The 19,312-nt window shown below is 37.4% G+C and overlaps 1 protein-coding gene across 1 annotated transcript in view; it reads left to right on the top strand.

Annotated features, from left to right (window-relative positions):
- The window catches only part of LOC111154986 (golgin B1), a 107,761-nt gene that overhangs the window by 25,155 nt on the left and 63,294 nt on the right, over positions 1 to 19,312 (top strand). The window contains exons 5-8 of the mRNA XM_022514957.1: positions 4,601 to 4,729; positions 7,332 to 7,457; positions 9,631 to 9,753; positions 10,820 to 10,933. Coding sequence (XP_022370665.1) covers positions 4,601 to 4,729; positions 7,332 to 7,457; positions 9,631 to 9,753; positions 10,820 to 10,933 — 492 coding nt within the window. The remainder of the gene's footprint in view (positions 1 to 4,600; positions 4,730 to 7,331; positions 7,458 to 9,630; positions 9,754 to 10,819; positions 10,934 to 19,312) is intronic.

Genomic DNA, 19,312 nt, shown 5'->3' with positions numbered 1-19,312 from the left:
TATCTAATCTTTATTAGTTCTCTTCTCCTGCTGGGTTTAGGCTTTAATTGATGTTTTTTCTCCAGCTTCTTTAGGTGTAAGGTTAGGTTGTGTATTTGAAACTTTCTTGTTGCTTGAGAAATGCTTGTATTGCTGTATACTTCCCTCTTAGGATTGCCTTTGCTGCATCCCAAAGGTTTTGAATAGTTGTTTTCATTTTCAGTTGTTTCCATGAATTTTTAAAAATTCTTAATTTCCTGGTTGATCCATTCATTCTTTAGTAGGATGCTCATTAGCTTCCATGTATTAGAGTTCTTTCCAGAGTTGTTCTTGTGATTGAGTTCCAGTTTCAAAGCATTGTGGTCTGAAAATACACAGAGTATGATCCCAGTCTTTTGGTACTTGTTGAGATCTGATCTGTGACCCAGTGTGTGATCTATTCTGGAGAATGTTCCACGTACACTTGAGAAGAATGTGCATTCTGCTGCTTTAGGGTGAAATGCTCTGAATATATTTGTGAAGTCTGTCTGGTCCAGTGGTCATCAAAGTCCTATTTCCTTCTTCTGCTTAAATGATTTGTCCATTTCAGTGAGGGGGCATTAAAGTCCCTTACTATTACTATATTATTGTCAATTTGTTTCTTCAGTTTTGTTATAATTGGCTCATTTAATTGGCTACTCCCATGTTAGGGGCACAAATATTTACCATTGTTAGGTCTTCTAGTTGGATAGTCCCTTAATTATGAAGAGTGTCCTTCCTCATCTCTTATTATAGTCCTTGGTTTAAAATCTAGTTTGATATAAGGATTGCTACTCCAGCTTTCTTTTGATGTCCATTAGCATGATAAATGGTTTTCTACCCCCTCACTTTAAATCTGGAGGTGTCTTTGGGTCTAAAATGAGTCTCTTGTAGATAGCATATGGATAGGTCTTGCTTTTTTATCCAGCTTGATACCCTGTGTCTTTTGATTGGACTATTTACATTTACATTCAGTGTAACTGTTGAAAGATACGAATTTAGTGCCATTGTATTACCTGTAAAATCACTGTTTCTGTATATTGTCTCTGTTTCTTTCTGGTCTGTGTTACTTTTGGGTTCTGTCTTTGCTTAAAGTATCCCTTGTAATATTTCATATAGGACTGGTTTGGTGATCACAAATTCTTTTAGTTTCTGTTTTTCCTGGAAGCTTTTTATCTCTCCTTCTATTTTGAATGACATCCTAGGCCTGGAAAGTATTCTTGGCTACATATTTTTCCCATTTAGCACCCTGAATATATCATGCCAGTCCTTTTTGGCCTGTCAGGTCTCTGTGGATAGGTCTTCTGCCAGTCTGATATTTCTACCCTTGTAGGTTATAGATCTCTTGTCCCCTAGCTGCTTTCAGGATTTTCTCTCTGTGTCTGAGATTTGCAAGTTTCACTATTATATGTTGGGGTGTTGACCTATTTTTATTGATTTTGAAGGGGGTTCTCTGTGTCTCCTGGACTTGGATGCCTATTTCTTTCCCCAGTTTAGGGAAGTTTGCTGCTCTAATTTGCTCCAGTATCCCTTCTGCCCCTCTTGCTCTCCCTCTAGAACCCCAATAATTCTAATATTGTTTTGCTTTATGGTATTTCTGATCTTTTGAATCCTCCCCTCATGGTCCAGTAACTGTTTTTCTCACTTTTGCTTGGTTTCTTTATTCTCCATAATTTTATCTTTGATATCACTTATTCTCTCTTCTGCCTCATTTATCCTGGCAATAAGAGCTTCCATTGTTGATTGTATCTCATCAATTCTGTTTTTTATTTCAACCTGATTAGATCTTAGTTCTTTTATTTCTCCAGAAAGGGATTCTCTAGTGTCTTCTATGCTTTTTTCAAGCCCATCTGGTATCTTTATAATCATTGTTCTGAATTCTGTCTCCAACATCTTACCAATATCCATATTTATAAAGCCTCTGGCAGTTATTACTGCCCCCTTATTCTTTTCTTCTCATGATTTTTCCTTCTGGTCTTTTTGTCCAGGGAAGAATAGGTGAACAAGAGAACAAAAAAGAAATAAAAAATAAAAATATCAACAATGACCCCAGCAAAATATACACTAAGCATATCAGAAGAGATTAGGAACCAAAAAAGAAAAAATAAATAAAAAGGGAAAAAAGAGAGATTATAATCAAACAGGTAGACAGAACAGGCTGATACACTTGGTCCGGGGTATATTTTGAACTCTTTGTTAGAAGAAACTTTATCCCAAAATTGCAAATAAATAAAAACATATATATACTGAAATAAAATTGAATGTAGTGAAAGGAGGTAAAAAATGGAAGAATAAATCCGTAAAATGTAAATGTAAAATGAAAATTAAAAAAAAGATTTAAAGAGAGTTGGTAAAATAAGCTAGTTGTAAGGGAAAAAAGAAAAAAAAAGGAAAATTTTAAACTGAAAGACTAAAGAATTGTGAGAAGAAAACCCTTGAGTTCTATATACTGTTTTCCCCTAGTGCAGGAGTTTTTCAGTTTTGTGTGATCCATAGTTTTAACCTAGTGTTCGTCCTGGTCCTCTGGGGGAAGGGCCTTTTGCACTGATTCTCAGGTGTCTTTGCCTGGGCAGTTGCACTGCCCCTTGCCATGGGGCTGGTTTCAGTGTAAGCTGCTTAGGGTTGCTTTATGTGGCTTTTGTTCCCTTCAGGCTCTTTGTGCTGCTTTAGAGGGTGAAAAAAAAATTGGTGGCACCCTAATCTCCAGCCCAGGAGCTAAAGATCAGGGCCCCACTCTTTAGCACAACCTCATGGAAAAGCAGTCAGTACCTATTGTGTACACCAAACTACAGATTCTTGTGGTACACCCCTGCACCAATCCTCCCAGGGAAGAGGGTGCTGGTCAGACCAGGCTGGCTGCTTTTTTGGGCCCCTGCTCAGGGAGCGGTTGCCTCATCATGCCTGTACCTGCCCTGCTCCTCCCTGGGGAAGAAACAGGGTCTCACAATGGTTTTGCTGCTTGCTGCATCCCTGCTGGGAGAGTGGTCGATCCACAGTGGCACGGTTTAGGTTTATGGGAACACCAAGCTGAGAGGCCACTCTGGGGCTTGCTAATTGTAGTCGGCTTCCCTGCTCCAGTGCTTGGTAACTCTGCTGCACTCGCAAACGCCCGTTCATTCTGTGTCCCCAGGATTCTGAGACCACACTGTCCCATCTAGGATTGTGACCCACTTTTCCATCTGAGCGCATTACCTGCAGGGATGTCCCTCACTGGAGCACACTTGTAAAAGTTGGGATTTTGCACTCTGCTGCTATATCCCTTTCTGGTAGCTGGCTTCCTGAGACTCCCTCCTCATCAGTTTATCTTCTGGTATATACCCATTCATTTCTCTTCTCCTCCTACCTCGCAAAAAGTGGTAGATTTTCTATTTGTAGAATTGCAGCCATTCTTTTCTTAGATCTCAGATTGAATTCATAGGTGTTCAGAATGATTTGATAGATATCTAGCTGAAGTTAAGGGACCAGATGAAATGAGGGTTCTCTACTCTTCTACTATCTTCCCTCCTCCTCTTAAATTATCTATTTTATACTCTGCTTTTTTTTTTTTTTAAGGCCTGAGACCTGAAACAAATCAACGCTTAGAGCTTCATTTCTTCCCTTTGTTAAGTAAGAGGGCCGAATCAGATGATTTCTATGTTTCGGTCATAGCAGCTTTACACTCTTGTATACCAATTATAGAGCTACATATTCTCTGAAAAGTATAGTTGAAGAGATTAGGGCAATCCTCAGATGCTTGACCAACAGTTATGTAGGAGAAAGTATAAAATTATTTTGTGTAGTTCTAAGAAGCAGAATTGATTGATTTGAGTGTGGTGAATTTAGTAGGGAGGGAGAGTCTGGTTCAGTCTGAGGAAGAGCTTTTGGGGAAAACAGCAGACTTGAAAGATTTGAATTTCCTCCTAGTAAGTCTTGTATGATGTTTTGCTCCTCACTTAACAGCACCTCTGCTTTCCTGAATTCTGTCCTCTGGTTCTTCAAGGCAGTGGGACTAAGTTTTCTATTAAGTTTTAGTCCTGTGTGGTGCTGACTGGTTTAGTTCTCAGACTAAAAACCATAAAAAAGGGAAACTTGATGTCATTTCTTCCAAGTATTGACTGCCTTCCAGTATCTTCTAGATTTTGGTTGTCCTCTTGCATTCTCAAGTAGGTATTTTTCTATCATGTCCAGAGTTGATAGCTGTTATCTGAGGGAGCTACTTGGCCAATGTAAAATGGGAAGACTCTTAAGATTCCTTCCTGGTTGTTAGGTCAGGTGTTATTTCTTGCTCCCATTTATAAAACTATAATCAAATGGTTATGGGGCAAGTTAGAGCAAAAGATTGAATATGTATTAATTATAGTTCTTTTATTTATTTATTTTTATTTATTTATTTTAAGGTTTTATTTATTCATCTGACAGACAGAGATCATAAGTAGGCAGAGAGGCAGGCAGAGAGAGAGGAAGGGAAGCAGGGTCCCCGCTGAGTAGAGAAGCCCGACGCAGGGCTCAATCCCAGGACCCCGAGATCATGACCTGAGCTGAAGGCAGAGGCTTTAACCCGCTGAGCCACCCAGGTGCCCCTATAGTTCTTTTAAATAAATGACTTTATCTCCTTCATTTTCAGCATGATAAGAGTTCTACGGAGGAAGAGACAGAAGTAGAAAAGATAAAACATAAACTCCAGGAGAAGGAGGAACTAATTAGCTGTTTGCAAGTCCAGCTTTCCCAGGCACAGGCAGAGCAAACTACACAGGTAGGGGTGTTAAGTCACCTTTTAGTCATTAAGTTGATGAATCGCTAAAACCCAGTGGATTATTCTATGACAAATACATTTTTCTAGATGGCCAGTGGATATTTACCTATGTATGTATCAATTTACTTTCTTCTTCCCTTTCCTTCTCTTATCAACTTCCTTTCCTTCCTACCTAAGTCTAGTAATTGAGTGTTTGCCATTCTTGGTTGAGGTTTGTGAAGATCCAGTATGCCCTTTAATATATGGTTTCACATATTTTTATTTCAGAAGAATTTTTTGTTAGGGAAAGAAAAAATTGAAACAAGATGGGATCAGGAGAGAAACCATAAGAGACTCTTAATCTCCCAAAACAAACTGAGGGTTGTGGGGGTTTGGGGGAGGCAGGTAGGGAGAGGGTGGCTGGGTTATGGACATTGAGGATGGTATGTGCTATGGTAAGTGCTGTGAAGTGTGTAAGCCTGATGATTCACAGACCTGTACCCCTGGGGCTAGTAATACATTATATACTAATTTTAAAAAATTACATAGTTTGTGGTATTTGGTCTGTTTTCTTATCTAGGGAATTCTATTATCTGTGTGTTCCTTCTTTGATTATCTTTAGTATTTGTCAGTTACTCTCAATTCCTTTTTATTTCTTTCTTCATTTTAAAGTTTCTTCTTTATTTGTCCTGCACCTAAGTCTTTCTGTCTTGTGTTTATTTACTTTTGTGTTCCTTCTTGCTTAAACTTCTTTTTCTGAAATTTTTTTCATATATATATCAAATTTTTCCTAATTTTAGTCACCTCATTTCTGATTTTTCTGATTCTGATTATGCTGTTTTTCTGTGTCTTGTATAATTTTCTTAAATTTTTAAATACATTTTGAGATAGGGTACAGTTTTGATTTGTTTTTTGAACATGCCTCTGGTCTGTTATTATCTGTATATTGTTTTGCTCCTTAGCTTTTTTTTTTTATAGTAACTTTGTATGAAATTTGACCTTGACCCTTTTATATTCCTTACTTTTTGTGGGCAATTAATTTTTCTAAACTTGTGGAAGTAGCCTTGGTTCAGGAAAGCTTTTCTTTACTTAACAGACCTCTTTCTTTTGTTGTTCTTTTTGTATTGTGTCCAAATATTTGGCAGCTGTATTTCCTGGCTTTCTTTCTCCTCTCCTTCATTTTGGCCTATACCAACATTGTGCAATAGTAATATAATGTAAGCCACAGGTAGAATTTAAAATTTTATAGCAGAAACAGGTAAAATTAATTTTAACAATGTATTTCATGTAGTCCAATATATTCAAAATATACTTTTGAGATTAATAAAATGATTATTTTTGTGTTATTTTTTTTTGCACTGTCTGAAATTTGGTGTGTATTTTTACATTGTATCTCAATTTGGATTAATAAATTCTCATTGGAAATACTTCTTCTCTGTTTAGATTTCATAAAATGTCTGGTTGAGAAAATAGATTAATACACTTAAGTTGTTCCAGACATATGTAAAAGCTAATAACTGAACCGAGGGCTGAAACATCATTTTTCTTAAGATCTGCATAAATATCAACTGTGACTCATGCTATCTGCATGAAGTATTCAAATAAATACATTACAATGATACATGAGTGTGTAGGAAAAAATCTTTCAAACTGAATGAATCCACTGACACCTACTAGTTAGGCAATGTGTTTCTTCTAATACTAGGAAGAGCATGCACACTTGTTACTTGTATAACAATTTAAGAGTACTAGACATTATGCAATAAGGTGAAATATAGTTGTATTTATTGGGAAAATAATTTACAGTTTAATTAACTAAAATTAAATAATATTAATAATTAAACTCCTCATTTGCATTAGTCATATTTCAAGCCTTCTGGAGGCTTGATAATGAATTATACAGCATGTGTACAGACCTTTTTCTTCTGTTTCTGTTATCTCTATGCTGCATAATTTTTATTTCACTTCTAGAAGTTTCTTCTTATTTCTGGTCCATGTCTTAGAAGAGAACCCTGATGAGGCAGTTTTGAGAATTCAGAGGAGCTAAGTTGCTCTAGCCTTTTAGTCCTACTTACTTGGACCCCTTGTATTTACCAGTATTGGAGAATGGGGAAGCCCTGCCAGTTTAAGCTGCTGTTCTAAGATTGGCCAACTGTGCTTCCAGTAAGAACTTGTTGGCTATTTCGGGGTTTTCCTGTTTTCCTGGCCAGTAATGTTGCTCTGTTGCTGCCTGCTTCCTCTTGCATAGATGCTAATGCCATGCAGGTCTTGTGCCTTTTGGTGGTTTACTCTACCTGCTTATATTTTGGGGTTTGGGGGACTACCTTCTGAATTTTATTATAACTATTGTCCACAGGTTTTTGGTTTTACTATCTAGTTGTACTGTTTCTATGTAAGGATTCAGATAAGTTGCAAAAGAGCTGCTGTTGCTTTTGTTTTCCTCTGACAAATAATTCTGATAATTACTTTTAAAAAACCCCAGCACATGTAGTTCTTTTTTGTATCAAGTGCAAATTAGAAGGATATTGGTAGGTATTTTGGGCAATTGAGAAGGGGAGGTCAAAGAATTAGGAGTGCTGATTCTTTTGTTTAAATAAATACTTCTTTCCTTCTGTGTCTCCAGTTTGATAAGCATTCAACAGAGATGGAAGAATTTCTAATGATGAAGCAACAGCTCCAAGAAAAGGAGGAACTCATTAGTACTCTGAAAGCCCAGCTCAGTCAGACGCAGGCAGAGCAAGCGGCTCAGGTAGGTTGGAAGGTACCTCATGAGCATTAGAATAAAGAATCATGAAAGTCTAATGGTGACAAGCCAATTCAGATAGTCATTTTTTAAAACCTCAGTATATAAAAGTGTAGTAGCTAGAATGTTGTAGTAGAAATTAGAAGCGTATAGTAGTAGAAGAAATTAGAAGTGTCATTTACCTTAATGAATTTGCCATAGCCTGTTTTATGGCTGTTTCTTTGTTATACAAGCCTGAAAGTTGGTGTTAATAGCACACAGAAATTCAGTCTCTTGGGAATGGACTCACATTATTTGAAAGAGACTGGTAGATAAACCAAAAGAAATACAAATGATTACGTCCATTCTTTCCCTATAGTAAAACCTTAATAGGAAGTTAAATTATAATCAGAAGATTACTTAGTGGGCATATAATGAGAAAGTGCTATAGGTTATGTGATTCAGTGTTATATGGCACTAATATTTAATATTCCTCATATTTATTTCTGATACCAGGATCAGACAGTTTGAACTGGCATTCTCAACTCCTTCTGTCTGTTTTTCTAAATTTCCACTTTGATCACCCATTTTTCCTTTGAGAAAGTTTTTGACTTGTGAAACTTTTTTCCCTGTGAAGTATCTTTGCATGATAGTTAGTCTTTTCCATTGAGTGTTTTTCATTTTTTGGTAACTTATGGTATTAATGATGTTTTCTGTCCATGGATAGCCTGCTGCTGTGTATACAGTTAAATAGTGTATCTTGAAATCCTTACTTTTATCTATTAGCTTTTATTGTATCCTTTTTATGTACAAGAACTATATATAGTGTATGATAGAGAAATACAAAATGTGATTTTTACGAGCGGCTTAAAACATGGAAAGCCAAGAATATAAATATATTAACAGGTCCATCATAATGCAAGCCATTCAGAGTAAGTGAATAGTAAGCATCAACACAAATGTAAAGTATTTTAAGAGGTCAAAGGGGTTACCATGAGTGTGACAACCAAGGAAGGTACATGGAAAACTTAGGATTTAGGCAAACTGTGATGGATAGATAATCATCTCAATAAGATGGTCGAACGTATTCCATTTGTGGGAAATGGTCTGAGCAAAATCACAGAAAAATGAATATAGTACATTTATACGAAAGGATGTGAGATGCATTTGGCTAATGAAGGACACCAGTGCCTGTACATTTACAACACAGGATTCCAAATTCATAGTAATGTCAGAATTCAGAGAATCAAAAAAATTATGAAGATTTTTTCCTACCTAGAAGGAGAGCCGTTCAAGATGTCACGAATTGAGAAATTAGCAATAGTTGAAGGACCAATACAAAATGGGCAAGTTAAGATCAGGTCAGCATGCTCAATTACAGATCTTAAGGAAGTAAATAAACAGGCATTCATCTGTAGACATCCACATCCTCAAAACAAAACAAAACTAACACACTGGTACTAAATAGCCCACAGTCAACTTACTTCCATTTTATTCTGTTAAGAGCCAGTTACAAGTGAGGATGATCTAGAAACTAGCAAGTAATGACAGCTAAAAATAGGTGTCTGGGGAGGTGGTGTGGATTTGGAAATACATGAAGTTCTTTGGTAGAAGCAGTTCTTTGAAGACTAGCTAACATTCTTGATGAATATGGATGCAGAAATTCTCAGTAAAATACTACCAAAACGAATCCAACAATACATTAAGAAAAATCATTCACCACGATCAAATGGGATTTATTCCAGTTGTAGAGAATTTTGAGTAAAAGATCTTTTAGCTTGAAGTTTGCCTTACAGGGCATGACAATTTCACTGAATGTGTGTGCTATTAATGTGCCTAGGACTTCACAGAAATCTAATTCCACTTTGTAGTTTTAATATTCTAATCTCTGCAGAACTTTTGAAAAATATACCTCTTGTATATTTAAGCATTTCTAATAATCATGCAAATATAATTTTTAATCAGAATTTATATTTGGGCTGATTTCTGAGTTTGATAATAGGATTTCTCTTGCATTGGGAAGTTACTGTCAGGCATACCTATCTCTCTTCCAGCATTCTCATCCTTGACATTAAAAATTTGATTAAAATCTATTGCCTGTCAGTTCTTAGTGTTCGTCTTGGAAGAATAGGGTGTGAGTTTTGTTTGTGCAATATTTGGGGAGTGTAACATGTATAGTTTCTTTGGTGTGTGTCTTTAGTTGAGTTCCATGCAGCAGGTGGTCCGAGAGAAAGATGCCCGCTTTGAAACACAAGTTCGTCTTCATGAAGATGAGCTTCTTCAGTTAGTAACCCAGGCAGATGTGGAAACAGAGATGCAACAGGTGTGTTGCTAAAACTTAGTAGAATGACTGTCATTTGGTTAACATTTAAAATGATCACAGCCACTTTTCTACCCTTACATACTGCTCTCCACTTGGTCTTAGTGTGCTCCTTAATTGGCTTCTTTTTGGTGATCTTGTCATCTGTTGCATATTAATATTTATTTTTTCTTGTCCTTACCTTGCCTTTTATGCCTCTAACCAGGTTGTTGGTACTCAAAAGCTGGCTTTAATTGGCAAATGTATGTGGTAGTCAGAAATCAGTTTCTCTTCAGTTTGCCAATTGTAGCTTCATTAAACACCTGATCCAAAGCTTCAAATCAATGAAGCTAATTTTAAACTTCCAAAAAATTAAATGAAAAGGAATGATTTTGTCTTTTATTAAATTGATTATTCTTAAAAAAATAATTGAGTATATTTTGAAAATCGGCTTCATTGTTTTTATCATCTACTAACTCCAAGGTATTTATTTTTATGTGTGTGTAGTATAGTGTGGTAACCAAAAGTGCTCTAGTGGTATTTCATGGTTGATCCATTTAATTGTTTTTGAGTGAAAACTTCTTCCATATTCTAATTAATCCTTCAGAATACACTTTTTGAACTGGAATATTAATGTATACATGTATTATTGATTTATTTATCCAACAAATGTTTATCGAGTGCATGTCCTGTGCATGAAAGCTAGAAGAGAAGGTTCTTGCCTGCATAGAATGTTTTCATTGGTGAGTGAGATATACGTGCACTTATGTTACTGAGGTGTAGGATATTGACTCTATAGTTTTAAAAGCGGTTGTATCATTTTCTCGAATAGTTAAAAAGACTCCCTAATTCAGGGGCTTGCTTGTGTCTCAGTTTAGCTATTGTCACTATACTGGAGAAGTCATTTTTGGAGATTCTTTTTTTTTTGCTGCTGGATGGGGAGCATGGCATGCTGGTGTCCCACTTTTTAATCTGCCATCCTCAACATTCAGAACTCTTAAATACACAAATCTACATGATCTTTTGAAAGGTAAACAGATAATGGTGCTCATTGGTTTAGCACACTGTATCTAAAACATTTCCTTCTCAGAAATTAAAGGTGCTGCAGAGGAAGCTTGAAGAGCATGAAGAAGCCTTATTGGGCCGTGCTCAGGTCGTGGGCTTGCTGCAACAGGAGCTGACTACTGCTGAACAGAAAAACCAGGTACTACCTTGTGATCTTTACTGCCTGCCTTGGGAGTGGAGTATTCATTTTCACCTTGTTTTTATTTATTTATTATTTTGGGGGGTTGGGAAAGGGCAGAGGGGGAGAGAGAGAGAGAATCTTTTTTTTTTTCAGTGTTACAAAATTAATTGTTTATGCACCACACCCAGTGCTCCATGTAATACGTGCCCTCCTTAATACCCACCACCAGGCTCACCCATCCCCCCACCCCACTGCACTCCAAAACCCTCAGTTTGTTTCTTAGAGTCCACAGTCTCTTATTGTTTGTCTCCCACTCCTACTTCCCCCAACTCACTTCTCCTCTCCATCTCCCAATGTCCTCCGTGTTATTCCTTATACTCCACAAGTAAGTGAAACCATATGATATTTGACTGTCTCTGCTTGACTTATTTCATTCAGCTTAATCTCTTCCAGTCTCGTCCATGTTGATACAAAAGTTGGGTATTCATCTTTTCTGATAGAGGCACAATACTCCATTGTATATATGGACCATATCTTCTTTTTCCATTCGTCCACTGAAGGGCATCTTGGTTCTTTCCACGGTTTGGCAACTGTGGCTGTTGCTGCTGTGAACATTGGGGTACAGATGGCCCTTCCTTTCACTACATCTGTATCTTTGGGGTAAATACCCAGTAATGAAATTGAAGGGTCATAGGGAAGCTCTATTTTTCATTTTTTAAAAAAGATTTTATTTATTTATTTGACAGACAAAGTGGCTGCACCAACTTGCATTCCCACCAATAGTGTAAGAGGGTTCCCCTTTCTCCACATCCTCTCCCAAAACTTGCTGTTTACTGTCTTGTTAATTTTGGCCATTCTTACTTGTGTAAGGTGTTATCTCAATGTGGTTTTGATTTGAATCTCCCTGATGGCTAGTGTGGACATTGCTGCTATGAACACTGGGGTGCATATGGCCCTTCTTTTCACTATATCAGTATCTTTGGGGTAAATACCCAGTAGTGCAATTGCAGGGTCATAGGGAAACTCTATTTTTAATTTCTTAAGGAATCTCCACACTGTTTTCCAAAGTGGCTGCACCAACTTGCATTCCCACCAACAGTATAAGAGGGTTCCCCTTTCTCCACATTCTCTCCAACACTTGTTGTTTAACCGTCTTTTTAATTTTGGCCATTCTAACTGGTGTCAGGTGGTATCTCAATGTGGTTTTGATTTGAATCTCCCTGATTGCTAATGATGAACATTTTTTCATATGCATGTTACCCTTTGTATGTCTTCTTTGGAGAAGTGTCTGTTCATGTCTTCTGCCCATTTTTTGACAGGGTTATCTGTTTTGTGTGTGCTGAGTTTGAGGAGTTCTTTATAGATCTTTTATATCAGCCATTTGTCTGTAGTGTTATTTGTGATTATCTTCTCCCATTCTGTGGGTTGCCTCTTTGTTTTGTTGACTGTTTCCTTTGCTGTGCAGAAGCTTTTGATTTTGATGAAGTCCCACAAGTTCATTTTCTCTTTTGTTTTCTTTGCCTTTGGCGACATATCTTGAAAGAAGTTGCTGTGGCCAATGCCAATGCCAGGTTACTGCCTATGTTCTGCTCTAGGATTTTGATAGATTCCTGCCTCACATTGAGGTCTTTTATCCATTTCGATTTATCTTTGTGTATGGTGTAAGAGAATGGTCGAGTTTCATTCTTCTATACATAGCTGTCCAATTTTCCCAGCACCATTTATTGAAGAGACGGTCTTTTTTCTACTGTGTATTTTTTCCTGCTTTGTCGAAGATTATTTGACCATAGAGTTGAGGGTCCATATCTGGGCTCTCTACTCTGTTCCATTGGTCTATATGTCTGTTTTTGTGCCAGTACCATGCTGTCTTGGTGATCACAGCTTTGCAGTAAAGCTTGAAATCAGGCAACGTGATGCCCCCAGTTTTGTTTTTCTTTTTCAACATTTCCTTAGCAACTTGGGGTATCTTCTGGTACCATATAAAGTTTAGGATTGTTTGTTCCAGCTCTTTAAAAAATGCCAGTGGAATTTTGATTGGGATGGCATTGAAAGTATAGATTGCTCTAGGCAGTATAGACATTTTAACAATGTTTATTCTTCCAATCCATGAGCATGGAATGCTCTTCCATCTTTTTATGTCTTTTTCATTTCTTTCATGAGTGTTCTGTAGTTCCTCGAGTACAGATCCTTTACCTCTTTGGTTAAGTTTATTCCCAGGTATGTTATGGTTCTTGGTGCTGTAGTAAACGGAATTGATTCTCTAATTCCCCTTTCTATATTTTCATTGTTAGTGTATAAGATAGCAACTGATATCTGGACATAGATTTTGTATCCTGCCACATTACTGAATTGCGGTATGAGTTCTAGTAGTTTGGGGGTGGAGTCCTTTAGGTTTTTCATATAAAGTATCATGTCATCTGCGAAGAGAGAGAATTTGACTTCTTTGTCAATTTGAATACCTTTTATTTCTTTTTGTTGTGTGATTGCTGTTGCTAGGACTTCTAGTACTATGTTGAACAACAGTGGTGAGAGTGGACATCCTTGTCGTGTTATTGATCTCAAAGGAAGACTGTCAGCTTTTCCCCATTGAGAATGATATTCGCTGTGGGTTTTTCATAGATAGATTTAATGAAGTTGAGGAATGTTTCCTCTATCCCTATACTTTGAAGCGTTTTAATCAGGAACAGATGCTGTATCTGGTCAAAGGCTTTTTCTGCGTCAATTGAGAGGACCAATTGAGTGGTTCTTCTCTCTTATTGATTTATTCTATCACATTGATTGATTTGTGAATGTTGAACCACCCTTTTATCCCATGGATGAATCCCACCTGGTCGTGGTGGACAATCTTTTTAATGTACCATTGAATTCTGTTAGCTAGGATCTTGTCGAGAATCTTGGCATCCATATTTATCAGGGATATTGGTCTGAAATTCTCCTTTTTGGTGGGGTCTTTGCCTGGTTCTGGGATCAGGGTAATGCTGACTTCATAAAAAGAGTCTGGAAGTTTTTCTTCTGTTTCTATTTTTTGAAACACCTTCAAGAGAATAGGCATTATTTCTTCTTCGAATGCTTCGTAGAATTCTCCAGGGAATCCATCAGGTCCTGGGCTCTTGTTTTTTGGCAGGTTTTTGATCACTGCTTCAATCTAGTTACTAGATATTGGTCTATTCAGGTTGCCAATTTCTTCCTGATTCAGTTTTGGAAGTTTATAGTTTTCCAGGAATGCACCCATTTCTTCTAGGTTGCTTAACTTACTGGTGTATAACCATTGATGAGAATTTCTGATGATTGTTTCTATTTCCTTGGTGTTAGTTGTGATCTCTCCCTTTTCACTCATAATTTTATTTATTTGGGTCCTCGCTCTTTTCCTTTGGATTAGTTCGGCCAGTGGTTTGTCGATCTTAATGATCTTTCAGAAAACCAGCTTCTAGTTTTGTTGATATGTTCTACTGTATCTCTAGTTTCTATCTCATTGATCTCTGCTCTAATCTTGATTAGTTCCCTTCTTGTTTGTGGTGTTGGCTTAATTTGTTGTTGGTTCTCCAGTTCTTGAAGGTGTAAAGAAAGCTGGTGTCTTCTGGATTTTTCAGTTTTTTTGAGGGAGACTTGGATGGCTGTGTATTTCCCCCTTAGGACCGCCTTTCCCATATCCCAAAGGTTTTGGACTGAAGTGTCTTCATTCTCATTGGTTTCCATGAATTAAGTTCTTTGATTTCCTGGTTGATCCAAACCATCTTAAGCAGGGTGGTCTTTAGCTTCCAAGTGTTTGAATTCCTTTTAAACCTTCTTGTGGTTAAGTTCCAGTTTCAAAGCATTGTGGTCTGAGAATATACAGGGAATAATCTCAATCTTTTGATATCGGTTGAGCCCTGATTTGTGACCTAGCATGTGGTCTACTCTGGAGAAAGTTCCATGTGCACATGAGAAGAATGAGTATTCTGTTGTTTTAGGGTGGAATGTTCTGTATATATCTATGATATATATCTATGATATATCTGGTCCAATGTGTCATTCAGTGCTTTTGTTTCTTTATTGATTTTCTGCTTGGATGATCTGTTAGTGAGAGTGGTGTGTTAAGATCCCCTACTATTAATGTATTCATATCAATAGGACTCTTTATTTTGATTAATAGTTGTCTTATGTAGTGGGCTGCTCCTGTATTGGGGACATAAATATTTATAATTGTTAGATCATCTTGGTGGATAGACCCTTTAAGAATGATGTAGTGTCCTTCTTTATCTCTGACTATAGTTTTTAGTTTAAAATCTAATTTATCTGATATGAGAATCACTACCCCAGCTTTCTTTTGAGGCCCATTGGTATGAAAGATGCTTCTCCTCCCTTCACTTTCAGTCTGGATGTATCCTTAGGTTCCAGGTGGGTCTCTTGTAGACAAATATGGACGGGTCCTGTTTTATCCAGTCTGAAACCCTGTGCTGTTTTATGGGAGCATTTAGGCTGTTCACGTTGAGAGTGATGATTGAAAGATATGTTTTTATTGACATCGTGTTGCCTGTGAAGTCCTTGTTTCTATAGATTGTCTCTGTAAATTTCTGTTCTATGACACTCTTGGGTTCTTTCTTCTTTTATAGAACCCCGGTTACTATTTCTTGCAGTGCCAGCTTGGTGGTCACATACTCTTTTAAACCCTGCTGGTCTTGGAAGCTCTTTATCTCTCCATCCATTTTGAATGTCAGCCTTGCTGAATAAAGTATATTTGGCTGCATGTTCTTCTAATTAAGTGCCCTGAATATGTCTTGCCAGCCTTTTCTGGCTTGCCAGGTTTCTGTGGACAGGTCTGATGTTATTCTGATAGGCCTTCATCTGTATGTAAGGAATCTCTTCCCCCATTTGCTCTCAAAAGCTCTTGTCTAAAATTATGATTCGTCAGTCTTACAATCAAGTGCCTCAAGATCTTTCTAGATTTGTTGATCTTTGGGGGTGTTCTTTCTACCCCTAGGACACAAACACTGGTTCCATTCCCCAGATTGGAAAAATTTTCATGGAGAATTTGTTAAACTATATCTTCTAGTCTTCTTTCCTTCTCCTCCCCCTCAGGGATACCAATAATTTTGATGTTGGAACGTTTTATGGCATCATTTATTTTCCTAATTCTGTTTTCATGGCTTCTAAGCTGTTTGTTCCAGGCCTCCTCCTGATCCTTTTTCTCTATCAGTTTGTCCTCTAGAACATTAATTCTGTCTTCTGCCTCAGTTACCCTAGCTGTTAGAGTATTCAGATTAGATTGGATCTTATTGATAGCATTTTTTAAAAAATTAGTAGTGTTTTATTTTTTTTCCTGGGTGTTGGATAAATCACACTTGGTTGTGGTGAATAATCCTTTTAGTGTTTGGATACATTGATGTTTGTTATACTGCTTTTTTTAATTTTTAAATTTTTTTTATTAACATATAATGTATTATTAGTCCCAGGGGTACAGGTCTGTGAATCGCCAGGTTTATACACTTCACAGCACTCACCATAGCACATACCCTCCCTAATGTCCATAACCCAACCACCCTCTTCCTAATCCCCTCCCCCTGGCAAATCTCACTTTGTTTTGTGAGATTAAGAGTCTCTTATGGTTTGTTTCCCTCCCGATCCCATCTTGTTTCATTTATTCTTTTCCTACTCCCCAAATCCTCCACATTGCCTCTCCACATCCTCATATCAGGGAGATCGTATGATAATTGTCTTTCTCTGATTAACTTATTTTGCTCAGCATAATACCCTCTAGTTCCATCCACGTCTTCACAAATGGCAGGATTTCATTTCTTTTGATGGCTGCATAGTATTCCATTGTATGTATTTACCACATCTTCTTTATCCATTCATCTGTCGATGGACAGCTAGGTTCTTTCCATAGTTTGGCTATTGTGGACATGGCTGCTATAAACATGCAGGTGCATGTGCCCCTTCGGATCACTACGTTTGTATCTTTAGGGTAAATACCCAGTAGTGCAATTGCTGGGTCATAGGGTAGCTCTATTTTCAACTTTTTGAGGAACCTCCATACTGTTTTCCAGAGTGGTTGCATCTGCTTTCATTCTCACCAACAGTGTAGGAGGGTTCCCTTTCTCCGCATCCTCGCCAGCATCTGTCATTGCCTGACTTGTTAATTTTAGCCATTGTGACTGCTGTGAGGTGATATCTCATTGTGGTTTTGTTTTGTATTTCCCTGATGCCAAGTGATGTGGAGCACTTTTTCATGTGTCTGTTGGCCATCTGGATGTTTCTTTGCAGAAATGTCTGTTCATGTCCTCTGCCCATTTCTTGATTGGATTATTTGTTCTTTGGGTGTTGAGTTTGCTAAGCTCTTTATAGATTTTGGATATTAGCCCTTTATCTGATAGGTTGTTTGCAAATATCTTCTCCCATTCTGTCAGTTGTCTTTTGGTTTTGTTAACTGTTTCCTTTGCTGTGCAAAAGCTTTTGATCTTGATGAGGTCCCAATAGTTCATTTTTGCCCTTGTTTCCCTTGCCTTTGGCGATGTTCCTAGGAAGAAGTTGTTGTGGCTGAGGTCGAAGAGGTTGCTGCCTGTGTTCTCCTCAAGGATTTTGATGGGTTCCTTTCTCACATTAAGGTCTTTCATCCATTTTGAGTCTATTTTCATGTGTGGTATAAGGAAATGGGCCAGTTTCATTTTTCTGCATGTGGCTGTCCAATTTTCCCAACAGCATTTGTTGAAGAGACTGTCTTTTTTCCTTTGGACATTCTTTCCTGCTTTGTCGAAGATTAGTTGACCATAGAGTTGAGGGTCTATTTCTGGGCTCTCTATTCTTTTCCATTGATCTATGTGTCTGTTTTTGTGCCAGTACCATACTGACTTGATGAATACAGCTTTGTAATAGAGCTTGAAGTCTGGAATTGTGATGCCACCAACTTTGGCTTTCTTTTTCATTATTCCTCTGGCTATTCCAGGTCTTTTCTGGTTCCACGTAAATTTTAGGATTATTTGCTCCATTTCTTTGAAAAAAAAATAGATGGTATTTTGATAGGGATTGCATTAAACGTGTAGATTGCTTTAGGTAGCATAGACATTTTCACAATATTTGTTCTTCCAATCCATGAGCATGTAACATTTTTCCATTTCTTTGTGTCTTCCTCAATTTCTTTCATGAGTACTTTATAGTTTTCTGAGTATAGATTCTTTGCCTCTTTGGTTAGGTTTATTCCTAGGTATCTTATGGTCTTGGGTGCAATTGTAAATGGGATTGACTCCTTATTTCTCTTTCTTCTGTCTTGTTGTTGGTGTATAGAAATGCAACTGATTTCTGTGCATTGATTTTATATCCTGACACTTTACTGAATTCCTGTATAAGTTCTAGCAGATTTGGAGTGGAGTCTTTTGGGTTTTCCACATATAGTGTCATATCATCTGCAAAGAGTGATAGTTTGACTTCTCCTTTGCCGATTTGGATGCTTTAATTTCTTTTTGTTGTCTGATTGTTGAGACTAGGACTTCTAGTACTATGTTGAATAGCAGTAGTGATAATGGACATCCCTGCCATGTTCCTGACCTGAGCAGAAAAGCTCTCAGTTTTTCTCCATTGAGAATGATTTTCACGGTGGGTTTTTCATAGATGGCGTTGATGATATTGAGGTATGTACTCTCTCTCCCTACACTGTAAAGAGTTTTGATCAAGAAAGGATACTGTACTTTGTCAAATGCTTTTTCAGCATCTATGGAGAGTATCATATGGTTCTTGTTCTTTCTTTTATTAATGTATTTTATCACATTGATTGATTTGAGGATATTGAACAAGCTTGCAGCCCAGATAAATCCCACTTGGTTGTGGTGAATAATCCTTTTAGTGTACTGTTGGATCCTATTGGCTAGTATTTTGGTGAGAATTTTCACATCTGTGTTCATCAAGGATATTGGTCTGTAATTCTCTTTTTTGATGGGATCCTTGTCTGGTTTGGGGATCAAGGTAATGCTGGCCTCATAAAATCAGTTTGGAAGTTTTCCTTCCATTTCTATTTCTTGGAACAGTTCAGCAGAGTAGGTATGTATTCTTCTTTAAATGTTTGGTAGAATTCCCCTGGAAAGCTGTCTGGCCCTGGGCTCTTGTTTATTGGGAGATTTTTGATGACTGCTTCAATCTCCTTACTGGTTATGGGTCTGTTCAGGTTTTCTATTTCTTCCTGGTTCAGTTGTGATAGTTTATACTCTCTAGGAATGCATCCATTTCTTCCAGATTGTCAAATTTGCTGGCGTATAGTTGCTTATAATATATTCTTATAATTGTTTGTATTTCTTTGGTGTTGGTTGTGTTCCTCCTCTTTCCTTCATGATTTTATTTATTTGGGTCCTTTCTCTTTTCTTTTTGATAAGTCTGGCCAGGGGTTTATCAATCTTATTAAGTCTTTCAAAGAACCAGCTCCTAGTTTTG

This window comes from Enhydra lutris, unplaced genomic scaffold (genome assembly GCF_002288905.1).
Source record: "Enhydra lutris kenyoni isolate GAN:26980312 unplaced genomic scaffold, ASM228890v2 scaffoldscaffold39, whole genome shotgun sequence".
In the NCBI taxonomy this organism is placed as follows: Eukaryota; Metazoa; Chordata; class Mammalia; order Carnivora; family Mustelidae; genus Enhydra; species Enhydra lutris.
Note: the sequence above shows the minus strand (reverse complement) of the source record. Positions and strands in the feature narration are given on the sequence as shown.